The sequence below is a fragment of the Hippopotamus amphibius genome, chromosome 7, assembly GCF_030028045.1.
Source record: "Hippopotamus amphibius kiboko isolate mHipAmp2 chromosome 7, mHipAmp2.hap2, whole genome shotgun sequence".
Classification (NCBI taxonomy): Eukaryota; Metazoa; Chordata; class Mammalia; order Artiodactyla; family Hippopotamidae; genus Hippopotamus; species Hippopotamus amphibius.
The window spans coordinates 125,144,711-125,162,876 of record NC_080192.1 but is presented as its reverse complement, the minus strand read 5'-3'; the positions used below and the strand labels follow the sequence as shown (position 1 = coordinate 125,162,876).

The following is an 18,166-nucleotide window of genomic DNA, read 5'->3' as shown; positions in this document are numbered from 1 at the left end:
CGAATAAACATCTTTCTCATTGTTTTTCCTGGTACTTAAATTGCTCTCTTTAAGCAAAACTCATTCCTTGGGGTTTAGGCATTGTATGCCCTTTTCAAGTGATTATATTCAGAAATACTTGGCCACTATTTTATCAATGAATACATGTCTAACAAATATATTTTTAATAGCAAAATATCGAAGGCAACCTCATGTCCATCAGTAGAAAAAGTAATGTTTAACAAAAGATGAATTCCTATATGAAAAACCATAGAGACAAAGGTAAATTTGTGGATAAAAAATATATTTAACATGGAAGGATGGCCATAACATATTGTGTGAAAAATGCAAGTCGAGGAATAAGAGATGCAATGTGCTTTCCTGCATACTCCTTTCAGGAAGAATAGGAATATACACGTGAAGCTGTAAGCAGAGGACAGAAGTCTCTTATGAAATAAGACGGTATGACCTTCCTACAATGAACGTGTTGATTTTGCAATGAAAACTAAGTAAAAACAAATGAATAATGAGAAAAAAACTTTTAAAAAGTTTAAAATTTCCTCATCTCTTGGAATTAGTCCTTTTGCCTTTAAGTTCAGGTTCTTATCTGCACTGAATGAAAATACTGGTGAGTTTGGGGTTGGTGAAGAGTCAAATGCTACGATTTGCTTAGAAACCTCTATCCCGCTAAAGATAGCTTTAAGCACTTTGCAGATTAGTCTCAAACGTTAGTCTTCATTTTTTACCTGAGAAACAGGCATCGTCAAACATTTCTGCTTTATCCTGAAGGTCATCCACTAATGCAATTATCTCGGAAATTCTAATTTAATGAGACACAAAATCTTCCATTTTAAGCGCTGATGAGGCTGAAGGGAGTAGCTACCCTATTCAACAAATCTCAGACTCTCCGAGGCAGAAAATCTTCATGCAGTAGACTTGAATTTTCTCATCTTTTTTTTTTTTTTTTTTTGGTGGCCCGTACGGGGAACGAACTCATCTTTTTGATAATCACTTCCACTACCATGAAAGAACTCAGGCAGTTCTAAAAAAAAGTTTGGACACACTTGAAAAATCCTCTCTTCAGGATTTCTTTTATGCTCAGACTCAAAGGGTTTGGGGCTTGCAAAGAAAAGGTGGCCTACTGCAAGGAGGGGCAAGAGCAAACAATCTCAAAGAAGTTAATTACATGGTGCATTTAAACTAGGCAGCTGCTTTGCCTAGAAAAACAGCCTGTTGTTTTCATCACTGGGCCTCAGGACACTAGGCCCTAGCCACCACCTGGCGACGCTGATGACGCGCGATGTCTCACAGCTGCCGCAATTAGAAAGGTTGCGCAGTCTCCTTTAAGAAGCTGACTCACGTGGACGCGGTGTTGTGTGCTCTCAGCTGGGAAGGGGGTGGATCTCAGGGCTCTCCACATTGGCTGCCTCGGGAGAGGGGGCAGAGTTAGCCTCTTTGATTGGCTACCTCAGTCCCGAGTGTTGAGTCAGGGGCGGGGCGAGCTGAGGGGCGATTGCTCTGAGTCTGCGGCTACTGGGAGGGGTGGGCCGCAAAGCAAAGGGGAACGGGAGTGGGGGAGGGTGAGCCAGAGAAGGGGCGGGGCCCAGCGGAAGGGGCAGGGTGCTGGGGAGAGGGCGGGGTCTAGGAATGAAGGGCGTTCTGGGCCAACCGGGAGAGCGGACCGTTTGAGGGGCGGAGCTACGCCGGGTGATTGACGTTGAGGCCCAAGCAAGGAGAGGCGGGGCCAAGGCCAGGGCCTGACTAAACCTGGAGACTCTGGTGGCCGAGGGGCTTCATCTCAGCTGGGGAGCGAAGAGCTGCCGGCGGCCGCGGATCTCACAGCCGCTCGGGGTGAGTGTGGCGGGCGGGGGCTGGGTTCGGGGCCTGGTAGGGGCTGAGGCGCTCCTCCGGGCCAGCGGCTTCGAAATACTCTGGGATCGGCCCGGGGCGGGGGTCCCAGGCAGGAAGTGCCTCTTCCTCGCCGTGCTCGCTCTAGGGTCCCGGCGCGGACGACCCCCGCCCCTCTGGGCGGGCTCCGGCGCCGGGGCTGCGGGCTGACGAGCTGGCCTGTTTCCTCTTTGTGAGGCCCAGGCGCGGCGGCCGCCGTCAGCCCGCCCCCGCCGCGCAAGTGGGGCGACCGGCGCCGCCGCCGCGACCGCCACGGCCGCGACCCCCAGCTCGGCGCCCGCGCCTCCCGCCCCGGCGCAGCCTCGGAGGCCCTGCGTGTCGCGGCCCGGGCTCCCGAGGCCCCTCCGCGGGCAGTTCGGCCGGCGACCCCGCCGCCGCGGCTGCCCCGCCCCCACGGGCCGCGTCCCCGCCGCAGTGTCGGCGGCGCGCCCTGGGCCCCGCGCCGTCCAGGTCTCCCCAGGCCCTGCGCCCACGGCCCCGGCGTGAAGTGTGAACTCGACCCCGAGATGTTCGGCCTTAATAACGCCACGGCGTGGCCTGTCCTTCGGAAGGGCCACAGGCCCGGTCGGCTGGCACTTGCCATGGGCGGGGGGCGGTGTTGGCTTTTGTTTTCTGACCCGCAAAGGCTGGACGCCAGCCCCCCCTGCCTTTCTGCACCCCAGCAGACCCCCCCCCACCCGGGCGGAGGGAGGGGTACCCGCCCGTTTGACGGAGGGCGTGGCGCGACTGTTGGGCGGCCGTCGGGCGTCCGGGGCCGCGGGGCGGCCCGCTCAGCTGTTTCCGGCCCGTGTTTGTTGTGCCGGAGGAGGCCTGGCCGCGCCGCCCTCGGGCCGCGGCCCCTCCCGATTGGCCCGCGGCGTCACGTGCCAGCAATCAGCTGGGGCCAGCCGGGGCGGCGGGGCTGCGGCGGGGCGGGGGCGGCGGCAGCGGGGCGCGCCCGGCGCGGGGGTCGCGCGGCCCCCTGCTGCCCCGCGGCAAACCGCATCCTTCGTCTCCTCGTTGGTGGGCGGTAGGCGCTCTCTGGCCACCCCTTTATTTTGCACTTGTAGGTAGGACAGTGGGTATTCCGGACAGCGGGAGTTGGAAAATTGGAATACTGCAAAGATCTGATTAATCTTATTAATCTCCCCTTCCACGGAGAGTCTGGGGAGGTGTACACCTTATTTATCTTTAATTTTTTCCTGTTTACAGAGCCCTGTTGGTAATCTGAGGACTTTTATTCCAGATCTCTTTGACAGATGGAAAACCTTGAAGTAACCTCAGGCTAACCTTGTGTTTTTGGAAAATTAGACGTGCTGGTGAAGTAACTGGGGGTAATAGGGTATTAGCTAACTTTGCATAGTCTTGTATACAGTATTGGCAGCCGTGTTCCAACAAAGACGAACCAAAATGCATGGTGTGTGTCCAGGGTACATATTTGCCCCAGGTGTGACGTGTCTTGGTGAAATCTTTCCCTAAAAGTTTATTGCATACTTGTACTGTGTTAGGTAAGAAGGAAATTTACGATCTTTTCTCTAGAAACGTACAATTTTTAGTAAAAAGGCACAGGCAGATGAAATTGGATAACAGTACACAGTTAAATATTAAGTTATGAAATGAGTGTTGTACGAGTTCAGAAACGAGGCAGTGAGAAATGAGTGAGTGAAGTAGGAAGCATTCTAAGAGTGGATTGGTATTAAGTAGATCGGGAAAATGAAGAGGCTTTGGGTTTCTATTGGGCAAACAGAGGCCTAGAAAGGAAAAAAAGAGGCCTGCAGCCTTTACAAATAGAAGGTGGAGCTTGTGGGATTTGGTACACAAAGTATTTTCCACATATCCTGTTACCTTTCTGAGTTTGTACTGCAATACCAGGTAAATGTCATGCTCCTTGGAAAGGACTGATGTCTACTTTTATCACATTCTCACCTAGCTCAGTGCCCAATACAGGCCTACTGGTTGACTTTTTTTTTTTTTTTTTTTAAAGTTTATCTCTGGCAGCCATCTTTTCTGTAGTTGCGGGTGTTGATGAACTGTGTTTAAGTTAGTTATTTAACTCTATATAGGGAAACTAAATTGGATTTTAACAATATGTAAAGTACATGTTGCTGCTTCTAAAATAATCTGGTTAGGTCATTGAGGACCTTTTCCTAGACTTAGTTGCCTTTTCTTTTACTCTATTTAAGTGGTAGGAGAGAAAAAAGGGTTTAGAAAAAAAAAGGAAGGGAAATAAGGCCAAAATTAAGGCTAAAAACGAGATTAATTTAGCTACTACCCTCCAAAAAAAACAGTCCATGAGACATAAAGCTAGTTTTGAGTATTGAGCTGTGAAGATAGTCCTACTGAGTAGAATTGATCCTGCCCAGAGTATCATTTTAGGTTTCTAGTGCCCAAATGGCTATATAAACCAACATCAGTTTCTCTGATAATCCTGTGTAGTAATGTCTCGGTGGTGTAGGAACTGAACCTTAGCTGTGACATGAAACTTGCTACTTGACACCTGAATCAGGAAACCAGACAGTTAAATTATACTCTAGTCCATCCAATTAGAGGCTTTTTTGACTCATGGTATTGCATCACAACAAACGAGAGATCTTGAATTTGTCTTGCCAAAAGCTGTTTTGGGGAGATTACCAACTCAGTTTAGCTGACTCACTGAATTACATGACTAGTCTTATTTTCTAGTGATGACTAAACAATAAGAATTTTAGAAATATAGTGAACTTGGAAAACGTTTAACAACAAAGGCATTATTTAGGGGGCAAGAACAAAAATATAAAAGTTACTGTCAAATGAAGACCTGATTCCACAACCAGAACAAGATCTGAAACAGCAAAATAAACTGGTCAAGTATTGCAAGAGAACAAGAGAAGAGCATAGCTTTCTTATGTCACCGAAACCTTGGCTTGGTGAATATTTTGTACAAAAATTGAAAAATTGGTTTTATGGATCAAACAATTTATTTTCTCTTGTAGATTTTCAGTAGAACTTCATCACAAATTGGTATGAAATAATTGGTGAGATTACAGTAGTGTTAAATGTTAATTGTAGTAATCAACCCAGCACTGTTAAAAGTCCTTTGAGTTTTGTTCCTTTTGTTTTGGAGAAGGAAGAGACTGAAAACCAGGTACACAAGCTTGCTTTTGCACGTTTCCATTTTAGCTAAACCATTGTAAAGCACAGCTTCTCTTGGAAGGGCAGGTTCCATTAACCCTTTTTGCACTAGCCTCCTGCACACTCAGTTCCCTGCAGGAGAGAGTCTTTGTATCTTGCATTTGCCCACCTCATAACGCAGTGGAAAAGCGCCTCTTGTCCAGTGATAGAGTTGGTTGGTGTGTGCGTTCTGTGGTCTATGGAAATGTCCTGAGGAAATAATTCTTTTACAAAGGAAAAGTCTATCTGTGAACTGGGTGTTTTCCCACCAGAGGGTTCTTAGAGATGCCTCCCTGGTATTTTTAGGGCTGGGAAGTGTGATTCCTCCTATGAATTCTACTTGCCAGGGTTGAATCTGAACTGGATCATTAGTTACAGGGAGGACAAGTGCCTATTTTAAGACTTAGAATTATGATACTAAGAATTTGAGATGCCTCAGAAGGTTTCTAACTTTCTTCCTGCATGTAATTTCTGTCACCTGGTCACTTAGCTTTGCAGTGATTAACAGGAAATGAATCCAGTTAATTATTATTGTGTCTTTCATATCTTTTCTGAGCCTTGCTTTCTTCATCTGTAATAGGGGAAAGATCAGGCAGAGAGTGTTGAAGAAAATAATATAGTTTTAATAGATTTACCTTTATTTAGCATTTATTGTGTGCCAGGCACTGTTCTCAAAATGTATTATCATCATTTAATTTTCACAACTCAGAAATGGGTACTGCTGTCTTCCCTTTTATAGAGGAAGAAACTGAGGTGAGGATACCTCACCCAAAGTTTATGCAGCTTTTAAGCGGCAGAGCTGAGATTTGAACCCAGAGTTCAAGTATTTTGGCTACATTGTTTAAATCCTGGAGGTCGAAAAAGAAGGAGGCAGCAGCTGAGTATACCATTTATTTTTATAATCTTTGTATTGTTGATCTTCAACATGCTGAACTTACTACAGAAAATTAAGGACGTTAGTTAGAAAATCCATGAAGTGGGATTAAATTGATTTTGTCAAATATTCCTGTTGATCCTTAAACCTCAGTGCCAATCAGATTTCCTTTTTTTCTGAGAAAGACTGTCTGCTTTCTAAATGAAAAGCTCTTTTGCTGTCCAAATAAATTTTTCAGCAAGGGTCAGCACACTGTATGTCAAGGGCCAGATAATGAATGTTGTGAACTTTGCGGGCCATAAGGTTTCAGTAGCAACTACTCAAATTCTGCCATTGTAGTGAGAGCAGCCAAGTATAAACAAATGGCTGTGGCTGTGTCCCAATAAAACTTTATTTATGGTCATTAAAGTTTGAATTTCATGTAATTTTCATGTGTCACAAAATATTCTTTTGATGTTTTTTCCCCAACCATTTTAAAGTATAAAACGCATTCTTATCTTGTGAGCCATAAAAGAGCAGGTGGTGAGCTGAATTTTGTCCGTAGGCCTTAGTTTGCCTACCCCTGCTTTTAAGGAAAATATTCAGCAATGAGCCAGACTAATGAACAAGATATATTTGTTGGTATGTATATGTGTGTGATATGTATAAATCAGTACCAGTGGTGAACAAGTGGAATTTGAAATTAACACAATACCATTTATATTAGCATCCCCCCCAAAATGAAATATTTAGGTACAAATCTAACAATGTGTACAAGATCTGTATGAGGAAAAATATAAAACTGATGAATGAAATCAACAAGAACTAAATGAATGGAGAGAGATTCCATCTTCATGGATAAGAAGACAGTGTTGTCAAGATGTCAGTTCTTCTCAACTTGTTCTGTAGATTCAGTGCAATCTCAGTTCGAGCAACTTACTTTGTAAATATCAACAAATTGATTCTAAAGTTTCTGTAAAGAGGCAAAAGACCCAGCCAACACAATATTGAAGGAGAAGAATAAACTCAGAAGACTGACACTACCCAACTTCAAGACTTAGTATATATCTACGGTAATCAAGACAGTATGGTATTGGTGAAAGAATAGACAAATAGATCAATGGAATAGAATAGAGAGCCGAGAAATAGGCCCACGTAAGTATAGTCAGCTGATCTTTAACAGAGGACCAAAGGCAATACAGTGGAGCGAAGATAATCTTAAATGTGCTGGAACAGCTGGACATCCACATGCAAAAAAGTGAATCCAGACACAGACCTTGCACCCCCCACTCAGAAGAATTAATTCAAAATGGATCACAGACTTAAATGTACAATGCAAAACTATAGAACTTTTAGAAGATAACATAGCAGAAAACCTAGATGACCTTGAGTATGGCAGTGATGTTTTAAATACAGCACCAAAAGCATGAGCCATGAAAGAAATAACTGATAAGCTGAACTTAAATGAAAAACGTCTGCTCTGTGAAAGACAAGCCACAGACTGGGAGAAAATATTTGCGAAAGACCTTATCTGATAAAGGATTGTCACTGAAAATATATAAAGGACTCTTAAAACTCAACAGTAGCAAAATAACCCAATTAAAAACTGGGCCAAGGACCTTAACAGATGCTTCACCAAAGAAGATATACAGGTTGCAAGTAGCACGTGAAAAGATTTTCCACATCATATGTCATCAGGGAAATGTAGATTAAAACAGTGAGATGCCACTGCACACCTATTAGAATAGCCAAAATCCAGGATACTGATACCACCAAATGCTGGTGAGGATATAGAGCGATAGGAACGCTCATTCATTGCTAGTGGAAATGCAGAATGGTACAGCCACTTTGGAAGACAGTGTGGTGGTTTCTTAAAAAACTAAATATACTGTATAATCCAACAGTGGCACTCTTTGGTATTTACCCAATGGTAAACTTATTTGTCCACACAAAAACCTGCATTGGGATATTTATAGCAGCTTTAGTCATAATAGCCAAAATTTTGAAGCAACCACGATGTCCTTCAGTAGGTGAGTGGATAAACTGATACATCCAGACAGTTGAATATATTATTCAGCACTGAAAAGAAATGAGCCATCAAGCCATGGAAAGACTTGGAGGAACCTTAAATACATATTAGTAAGAAAAAGAAGCCAATCTGAAAAGGACTATGGAGACAGAAGATCAGGTGTTGGTGGAGGAGGGAGGGATGAATAGGCAGAGCACAGAGAATTTTTAAAGCAGAGAAAATACTGTGGTAACATGATGGATACATGTTATTATACGTTTGTCTAAACCCATAGGATGTACAACACTGAGAGTGAGCCCTAGTAAACTATGGACTTTGGGTGGTGGTGATGTGTCATTATAGGTTCATCAGTTGTAACAATTGTACCACTCTGGCGAGAGAGGGAGGGTATACATTTGGGGGGCAGGGAGTGTGTGGAAGATCTCTGCCTTATTTTGCTGTGAAAAACTGCTCTAAAAAATTAAATCTCAGAAAACCCTTTTTTTAGAAAATTGTTTTATTGACCTGGACTCAAACTAGGAAATTATATAGTCCATAATGTCTTAATTTTTAAAACAGTACATTCCTGGAGACTTTCATGGGTTTCTAAAAGAGAAAAACCTTTTTTTCTCTTAGATTCTATAAATCCTGTAAATTAAAAAAAAAAAATCTGTAAAAAGTTAAAGGTCTTAATGTATTGCTTCAAACGGAAATTGAAAATTCTAGGTAGCTAAATGTGCTATTTATTGAAGAGGGAGGAAATTGAAATCAGTTACTAAAATAAGATCAGCATACCATCTATGAATTTCACTTATGTTTTCAACCTGACCCTTCACTGTTTCCAGTAATTTCAAATGAACTGATGTTAGGCTTCCAGTTAAACAGTTAAATTTGATAATTTTCTTATTTCAGCCTTTTAGGGATTTTAATAACCTAGAGCTAAGAAAATCTAGTACCAAAGCGGCCTTATTTATAAAATTATTTTGGGACTGGTACTTACAATGAAAATTGTTTATTAGATTACTGTTTTTTTGTTTGAAATACGAAAAAAGAAGAGAGCATCTTAAAGCTTTAATGATGAGTTTGGTGCTAATTTTGGTTATAAACTTGACTTTCAACACTGAAACCAAATCACACATTTTATTACTTAGTAACACAGTAAGTGCCCCCAGAATCAACACAGAAAACACTAGTCATCTGTGAAAGCAACTCAGTCATAAGATGTTTTAGAAATATGTGACTGAAGATATTTGGTACTCTTCTAAGTCCAGACATGGTGATTAGCATACCTGGGAAATAAATTGGATGTAAAAACAAAAGGTAGATCATTGGTTGCCTGTGGCTAGAGATTGACTGCAGAAGGATTTGTGGGAATTGTGGAGAGGTGATATGAAATGTTCTAAAGCTGGTTTGTGGTAATGGTAGCACAACTTTGTAAATTTACTAAAAATTCATTCATTTTTACACTTACAGTGGCCAAATTTTATGTTGTGTAAATTATTTAAGAAAATTGTTTTTAAAGAATCAGCTGTATTCTATCCTGTCAAATAAAAACTTTCGAAGTTTGTAGAGGAGTGGTCTATATAAGCTCTTAGAAAGAGGTGGCTGAAGTCCATGTCTTTGGTAGGTAAGGCTGAAGTACCTTACTTTTGTAGCACTGATTTAGCACAGATGTGTACCTGTGAATGTATGTTGCATTTACTAATGCACATTCCCTGAACACAAGATGGGAATTTGAACTAAGACATTGATGGGGGGGGGGGGAGGGGGGGAGTGATTTAGGGGGTTTTGTCAATTTTGCAATTTCTTAAAAAGTTGCCAGCGTTTCTAGTTTATGGGAGTGATTAGAGTTGCCACCAACAAAGTTAGGGAATATAGGAGGCTCAGCATGGAGACAGGAGGGGTGCATGATAAATCTGAGGGAGAAAGACTGAATCTGGCTGTCTCTGATCACTAGAGAGTAAGTGGGGTGAAAAGAACTGGAGCGGAATTTAGAGAAGATCCCAGGTTGGCCAGTTTCATAAAGTCACAGTCTTTATTTCTTCTTGTACAAAATTAGGATAATACATATCTACCTTAGAAATTGTCCAGACTAAATGTGATATGTACAGTACCAAATGCAATGTCCCAAAACGGTGTAGACACTAAATATTATGTCTAAGGCAGAGTTCAATATGTTGTCCAGATCCAGAGAAACCTGATTCAGGTGTTAAGTCTTAGGTTTTTAATGACTTTCTCTTTTCTGTAATGAAGTGGCAGTCTGCTTGAAGTCAGTTCTCCTGATTGTGCCGGGGGAAAGTGAGCAGTAGATTGCACTTCTTAGCCGAGAGGAGCTAAAGCCTAACACGTGAACCCAGTGGCCTGCGGAGGTTTGTCTATGTCCCAGAGACCTTCCACAGCAAATAGTGTTTTGCTTGCTTTTGCTAGATTCCATGACATTTTAGCTTATCTCCTTTGGCAAGTAAGAACTGCATATTACAGTTTTATATACATATGTAGAACTCTATAAATGGCAGCCACAACAAGGAATAGTGACTCTGTACAGATATTTTTAGTCTTGGTAATGAATCATGTAACAGAATCCGGTAGAAATAGTTGGGTAAAAGTTAAAAATAGTCTGAATTTGAAGTAGGGGAGAGAAAGCATGTTAAATCTATTTACCCTATTTAGAAATAGTTTGCCTGTATCCACTAGCAAGCAAATGGTCACAACTATGTTGTAATACTGAACCAAAGATAGAATGATGTAGGCAGAAGGTATAGGGAGAGTTCATTTTGAAGTTCAAAAGATTTTCATCATTAGTATTGTATCTGCCACAGTTCAAAAATATCTAGTTATTCGTGCATTATGGTTGAAATAACTTACAAGATGAATATTGTGTTTATAAAAGTTTGAAGGAAAATTGGCTTGAAAGTAACAGTTCCCAGAAGCCCAAGCTGGAGTCTAAATTATCTATCGCACAAATACTAGTTTTCAGAGAAAAATGTATAGAATATGAGGACTGTGTCTTCAGAGGTGAGGCTATAAAACCCTGCTATTGATTCTGTAAATCACCGGTATTAAAAAAAAATTGACCAAAATCAGCTACTCATAGGGTCTCGTTGGATGCTTAATTTATATCAAGAATCATAAACTCAGATGTCTTACAGGTGAAGTAATTATGTGGCACAGAACGGACACAAAACAAATGAAGTGGCCTTGCAGGGGCCGTTGCAGCCACCATTCAGCTCTAGCCAGTTGTTGCCATATGAGAATATATGCCCTGTGTTGCCAGCTCTCCCCATTGTTTAAAAAGAAAAGCGGGGGGTGGGGGTGGGGGGGGGAGCAATACAGGCTGTTAATGAACTATCTCAAATTTTAAATGATTCTCAACTGTTTTTTATTAAAAATAAAAAACTGTAGCCCAAAGTAAACATGTCCATTTACGTTTTGTGAGGGAAGGGTAGTTCTGTTCACTGTTGTATCCTTATGCCACCTTGTGAATGCAGCCAGCAGCCCTCAGGTTTGCAACCATTGACCTTTGCATAACAAATATTGTGTTCTTAAGCGTCTAGGAAAAGTAATGCTGTCCTAAAGACAAACAATAGGCAGCAAGTCTTACCTTTTATTGTCATTTTGCAGAAATAGAAAGCTAAATGTCATTTCTTAAGTCTCCTGTTTTTACACAGGGTTTATTCATTGACACTCTTGTTAGTGCACTGGCTTTCCTTTTACTAGGTATAAATTGTAATTATGTTTACTATTTGTTTTTCATTCTTTATTAAACTTCCATATCATAGTGTTTAATGGGAGTCATAATTATCTTTGTGATAATGACATTTCTGATGACATTAGAACTGCCTAATGGCTGAGGAAGTTGACAGATGTTAGAAGGAATGGAATTTTCTTTGTAATGTAATTTCCCCAGGTTTAAGATGACAGTGGATTACACATGGATTCTAGATTTTTCTTTCCCATAGTGGTAGCTGTATCAGCTCTGTGTGCCGTTTTAAAGACATGTAATATTAAATATTTGAAACATAGGAGCTGATCATTACACCCAGGAATAAATGCTTTTTAAAGTGACAAGCTATAGTGTATTCTTGACTATATGTAGATCTCTTTTTTTTTTAAATACTGGTTTAAGGGATTAATTGCAGTGAATTTAAGGAGTTGTATATATTAACTACTAACTTAAAATATTGGAGTGTGATTATCCCTGTTTCAGAAGTTGGATTCAGAGGTTTTTTTTTTTAATGTTTCAGCACTTTTGTGATTTATTGAATTGAAAGGATTTCTTAAAAAGTTTGTTATATAGCGACGGCTCATCTTTCCCTTTTTCTCTGTTCTTGTTTCCTTAGCCTTATACCAGCCTAGACCATCTTGTGTATCCTCTTCTTGTGTTAGAGTAATGAAAAAATTTTGCTTTAACTTGGGTGAGCCGTATTCCGGTCATGATTTTCTGTACTTGAAAGCTGTGAAACCTTTGACCAGTTAGGAACCTTGGAAAATCTATGAAATGGGGGCAATGACTTCACAGAGTTGTCAGTGATGATTTTGAAATAAGTAAAGCACCTAGTACAGTGTTTCACAGACTCAGACGTACTACTGTTAGTGCCATCACCTCTACGTGGTTGTTGATGCACCTGAGGACCAGAGAACCAGGCACCCCATGCTCTCAAACCAGAGCATGTTTGTTTTCTGGCCCCCTTCTCTACTCTTATCTGACCATCCCACTCTTGTCTCACAAATCTTTTCTCAAATTACACATACTCTGAATATATGATTAACCCTGTGTGAAACGTTTTTTCTCAACTCTCTGCTTGTGCTTCTCATCATTCGGTTTGATATTCCACTGTCTTTCTGTTTTTTTTTTTTCATACCAATCAAAAGAGAAGTGATACCATTCTTTGGCCTTCCTAAGCATGTTTACTTCCTTGACTTATTGCTTCTAAAATGTTCTTAGCTTGGGTATGCCTATTTGTTTGCGTAGTGTGTGAACTTTGGATCCTTTTGTTCAGAGTCAGCTATTTCACGTATTAAGTACTATAAAGAGATCACATATGTGTATATAAATGGTTCTCTATGACACCACCAAGTAGGTACTAACAATTAAAAAAAAAAATCATAATGCATTTCTTGTCCTTTTCCATTTGCTCCTAGGTTTTTAGAACTTCAGCTATAAAAATGGGCAGGATTTTCCTTGATCATATCGGTGGTACCCGTCTGTTTTCCTGTGCAAACTGTGATACGATCCTGACCAACCGCTCAGAACTCATCTCCACTCGATTCACTGGCGCCACTGGCAGAGCATTTCTTTTTAACAAGGTTGGTGGGGAAAACCAGTTTCATTTCTTAAGTGAGTTCAGTGGATATATTTGATAGCAGTACCAGAATACCCCTCAGCATGGAGAGACCAGGAAGAGTCAGCTCAAGAGCTGCGTGCTATAGAAATGATTGCCTGCTAGCTTGTCTGTGACGGGACCTCAGGAAGGCATTACTAGATTTTTAGCCTTAAGAGTTTAAAGACTGTGTTATAATAAGAAGGGTGGTCTCCATTGCTTTAGAAGACATTCAGTGTAAGCATTTGGTAGTGACTTCACAGACTATCAAAGGGGCTGAGACACCCCTATGTCACTGATTTATCCTTATACGGTGGTAGCTGTATTAAGCTTGCATAGTTTGACAGTGCAAAGGATCATCTAACCAACTTCCCTTGCTCTAATTTATGCCTACCAATTATCCTTCTGATTATGATTTGGCTAATAGGTTTGCAAACAGGAAGAGTGTTTCCTGACTTACAAATTCGTGTATAGTCTGCCTCTTTCTCTATCTGGCTTGCTTTGAAATTGGTTGATGTGATTCTGCCTCCTGGAGTCTAATGTGTACTAGCAAAGTTGAATTTCCAAATATTTGAAGCTAAGGAACAGAACTAGCCCAAGGTACTTTTCTTAGAAGTTCAGCTTAAACCTCCCCAGTGGACACCCCTCTCTTCCACTTAGAAACAAGTTTTTTCTTGCAAAGAATTGATAGCATGTATATTACCGCTTGGCCTTTATTTAGGTATCGAGCAGGCTTGGCACACCATGGCAGGCCATCTGCATGTTTTTGTAAGGAAAGTTTAATGAAGCACAGCCATGTTTATTCATCTATGTATTATCTATGGCTGCTTTTGTGCTACAGCAGCAGAGCTAAATGGGTATAACAAAGACCATATAGCCTTCAAAGCCAAAAATATTTACTATCTGGCTCTTTACAGAAAAGTAAATCGTAGAGGATTATTGGATGTTCAGAATCATTGGAAATTCTTCACAGGTTCTTTGAACCCACTTGAAAACTATGTATTGCAATCTACGCCAGTCTGTTTGTAGATAAAATGTGATTTCAGAAACAAATTTGGGAACTTCCTTGGTGGCATAGTGGTTGAGAGTCCCCCTGCCAATGCAGGGGACACAGGTTTGATCCCTGGTCCAGGAAGATCCCACATGCCGAGGAGCAGCTAAACCTGTGTGTCACAACCACTGAGCCTGTGCACCACCACAGTTACTGAAGCCTGTGCACCCTAGTGTGTCACAGCTACGGAGCCCACGCACCACAGTTACTGAAGCCTGCATGCCTAGAGCCTGTGCTCCACAACAAGAGAAGCCACTGCACTGAGAAGCCCGTGCACGACAACAAAGAAGAGCCCCTGCTTGCCATAACTAGAGAAAGCCCTCGCACAGCAATGAAGACCCCAAAAAAAAGAAAAGGAAAAAAGAAACAAATTTGGCAGACTTCTTTTTATGGAATACCTGTTGTGTTCTTTTGCATTGCTAGCTGTACTCATCATTGAATGATAAACCATAACAGTGGGACCCAGAGCTCCATTTTATGACTCCAATTTAAGGACTTTTCACCGTAACATAGAAATGTAACTAATATGTATAAATAGTGTGACTTAGACTAGTACAATAACGCATGATTACATTAGATGCCCATTTCAGTACAGATGTTTACCTGTCCCAGCAGTTTGTAAAAATAGCTCTTGGGAAGTGTACTTTAGGTTTGACTAAAGTAACAACTGCTGTTTGCTTTTCTAAAGTTGCTGTTCTTGCACCAACAAAAATACTGTGTACCATTTTTGGCAGATAACTTACATGCCTTTGCAATTTTGTTTTCACGTGTTTCTTAGGTAGTTAACCTGCAGTACAGTGAAGTTCAAGACCGGGTCATGCTCACTGGCCGCCACATGGTTCGAGATGTGAGCTGCAAAAACTGCAATAGCAAACTGGGATGGATCTATGAGTTTGCCACTGAAGACAGCCAGCGTTATAAGGAAGGCCGTGTGATCCTAGAACGCGCTCTAGTTCGAGAAAGTGAGGGCTTTGAGGAGCATGTACCATCTGATAACTCTTGAAGAAAAAAGAGATAAATCCATCTTTTCCCAGGTCTTCTTCACTGAAAACAAAAATCTACTTACATACACTGTCACCTTAGCATCAGAGTCGGATACATGAACTGTGGAACAAGAGGTTGTGAGAATCTATGATGGAACCTTTCTTTTTCTTTCTTTCTTTTTTTTTTATTTTCTATTTTCCATCCAACAGCAGTGTGTAGAGAGAATATTATGCAGATGCCGTTAATTTTTTTTCCCTATGTTTACATCTTGAGGCAGAGTAGTCTATCTGCAGCTACATGGTGGGCTATGTGAGGAAAAAAATCTGGGCTATTAGAGTGAAAAAGTGTTTTATGTAAATTTTGAAAGGAAAATGTGTCAAGAGCATGGTTTTTAAATTTATTTGGGCTTCATTTTAAACCTTTTTTTTTTTAAACCCAGTTATTTCACTTGATTTGCTAGCTTCAGAGAAGAGATCCGAATTTGTGACCAGCGCTAAAGGTTCAGTGTTAGTATGGCTTGTGCTGGCCATTGTGCCATATCCTTGTTGGAGATGAACCGTAGCATCAGAGCCCATTCTTCCTTGTCAGTCTTGACCCAAAGATGTCACCATTCCTAGTTATTTGTCACCACATAATTGGTGTTGATTGGAAACTTTTCCTGATATGGGGCGGAACTGCTTGGTTGTCTTTTCCATGTAACTTAAGCATAGTAATATAAATAAAGTAATAGTTGGATGTTTTTGGTCCTGTGTTGCTTTTAAAATCACCTTTTAAAAGAGCAGAGTATTTGATAAGTAATTTTCATAGTAGTATTTCTTTTCATCTCTTAAGCTGAATTGACTGTGTATAAAATTCTGCTTTGTTTAAAGTATATTGTTTAAATCCACAGTATTGCATTTAGAAAACAGTTGAACAGAATGTCAGGGTGCATTCATGCAGAAAGCATTTCATCTGCATCTGTTTTAAAAGGAGGGAAGTGAAGCAGCCTATCTAAAAATACTGCTTTGCAAAGTGTTTCAGCCTGTCCTCCTCAGTTTTGCGTTGATTTTTGACAAGTCTGTAGAGCCTGATAGTTACACCAAAGGGCTAGATCTCCTAGCATTATCTCCTGAGATCTTCCCTCAGAAGTTTAGCTGTTGAAATTGAAACTGTACTTGGTCCCTTCAAGTTGAAAGGGATCAGATTTGACTCAGGGGGTTATTTTAGCCCAAAATTTACAACATTATGAAGTATTAAAATGTAAATGTTTCTTTTTCCAAACTATTTCTAGATATTCTAGTATTTGTTTCTGGTGGAATAAATGGCATTAAAATTGGCTAAATACTTGAATGAATGGATGTTTGCTCAATTTCTAGATCTTTGTCTAGAAATGATATTTGCATCAAATTAATTTGCAAAATCTTTGTGTTACTGATATTAGAAGTGACTTCTGAGGATAGTTAGGATTAAGTTTCTCTTATTTGCCTTTAGGCTCTTGGTTAGAGGCATAAGTCTCTGATATGGTAGGTGTGTAATATTGCATTTGAGATATGTGGACACATTCTTCTCTTTTCTTCACCGTGGACTAAATCTTCAAGCATTAAGACACAACATTGATTCCCATTCATTTCCATACCAGCCTTTGATTATATGCAGATTCCTAGTAGCATGCCTTACCTATAGCACTATGTGCATTTGCTATCACAATAAAGTATATTTTGTCTTGCATTGGTGCAAAACTGCTACTTATTTTCCACTGATCTTTGTCTAGTAATCATCTTAGTTTTTATCTATGAACACATACATTATATTCTTGAGTAGCTATAGCTTTTTTAGTTGGCAGTGATAAGGTGACATTCTGGTTTAGTTTTTAACTCTACCTAATTTACACCTAGAGATACTGAATTTATAAGTATTAACTTCTGTGAGATGACTCACCTCAGACACTGACAACTATAGTTTAGTATATATGAATAAATAAAATGTTACAGCACTAGGTTAACTTTTAGGTGGCTGTGCCAGGTACCATAGCAGCAAGTTCCTCCATGCCTTTCCTTTTAAAAACTTCCATTAGCAAAAAAATAAAAACAAAAACAAAATAGCAATATTGAGGATTAGGTCAGATTGGATTGTTTACAGAAAAGCAAAGACAGTGTTCACTTGAGATGGGAAACCACTAGTGAGTATGATTTTGCTGTGGGAAGGGAAAGTTCACCAAATACAGATGAATATACTGTATAATGAGTGGCTTACTGAAGTGTGTACAGAGACCATCCTAAAGTGAATATTGTGGGTTAAATGTGTTAGTAATCATGTAATGATTTAAGTTACAATTGTGAATGGCTACTTTGGGATTGGAGGAAAAAAATAGCAATGCCATAACTTTTTTAAATTTACCTATTCATAAAAGTCATAAGGGGTGTTTAAATGCAGAGTCTGGGCGCTAGCCCAGGCCTAAATCAGTCCACAGGTAATTTTTGCTCAGGCAGGATTTGGAAACTACCGACTGTAAAATATTCAGAGACATTTATGGGGTTCATTTTTACAAAAGTTGAAAATACCTCACAGTTGAAACAGATCCACTAATTAATTGCATGTCTGTTTTTAACACTGGCTTCCCACCAGAAACCCTGTAAAATGAAAACTTTTAGTCTAGGAAAGGTGTGAATTGGGAATAGAGTAAGATGATACTGAAAACTTCCTGTTAGGGTAGCACATTGCAATGATAAGATATCTGTTACAGAAATAAAGCAGAACTAAGGCGAAATTAGCATGGATACTCATCCTAAACTGAATATGAATTGTATGGCTTCTTTATTTTAAAATATCAGTACTTCCCAAGTTGAAACTTTTCTATATTAAGGCAAAAAATACACATTTCAAAGCACCATTAAAGGTTTTATGATCCTGGGAATCGCTTTACATATTTGTTTTTTTAAATCGTCTGCAATTTG

General features: G+C 40.5%; 1 protein-coding gene across 4 annotated transcripts; it reads left to right on the top strand.

The window, feature by feature from the left end:
• The first annotated feature begins 1,687 nt into the window (after positions 1–1,687).
• Positions 1,688–16,548, top strand: YPEL5 (yippee like 5). 4 transcript variants are annotated; one of them, XM_057742355.1, is made up of 3 exons: positions 1,688–1,830; positions 13,020–13,184; positions 15,028–16,548. In XM_057742355.1, the coding sequence occupies exons 2-3, from the start codon at positions 13,044–13,046 to the stop codon at positions 15,250–15,252; spliced, it is 366 nt and encodes a 121-aa protein (XP_057598338.1). In that variant the 5' UTR covers positions 1,688–1,830; positions 13,020–13,043; the 3' UTR covers positions 15,253–16,548. The 4 variants fall into 4 exon arrangements, with proteins under 4 accessions (XP_057598338.1, XP_057598340.1, XP_057598341.1 ...); XM_057742357.1 differs by lacking the exon at positions 1,688–1,830 and adding an exon at positions 2,877–2,936; XM_057742358.1 differs by lacking the exon at positions 1,688–1,830 and adding an exon at positions 2,881–2,896.
• The last annotated feature ends 1,618 nt before the right edge of the window (positions 16,549–18,166 follow it).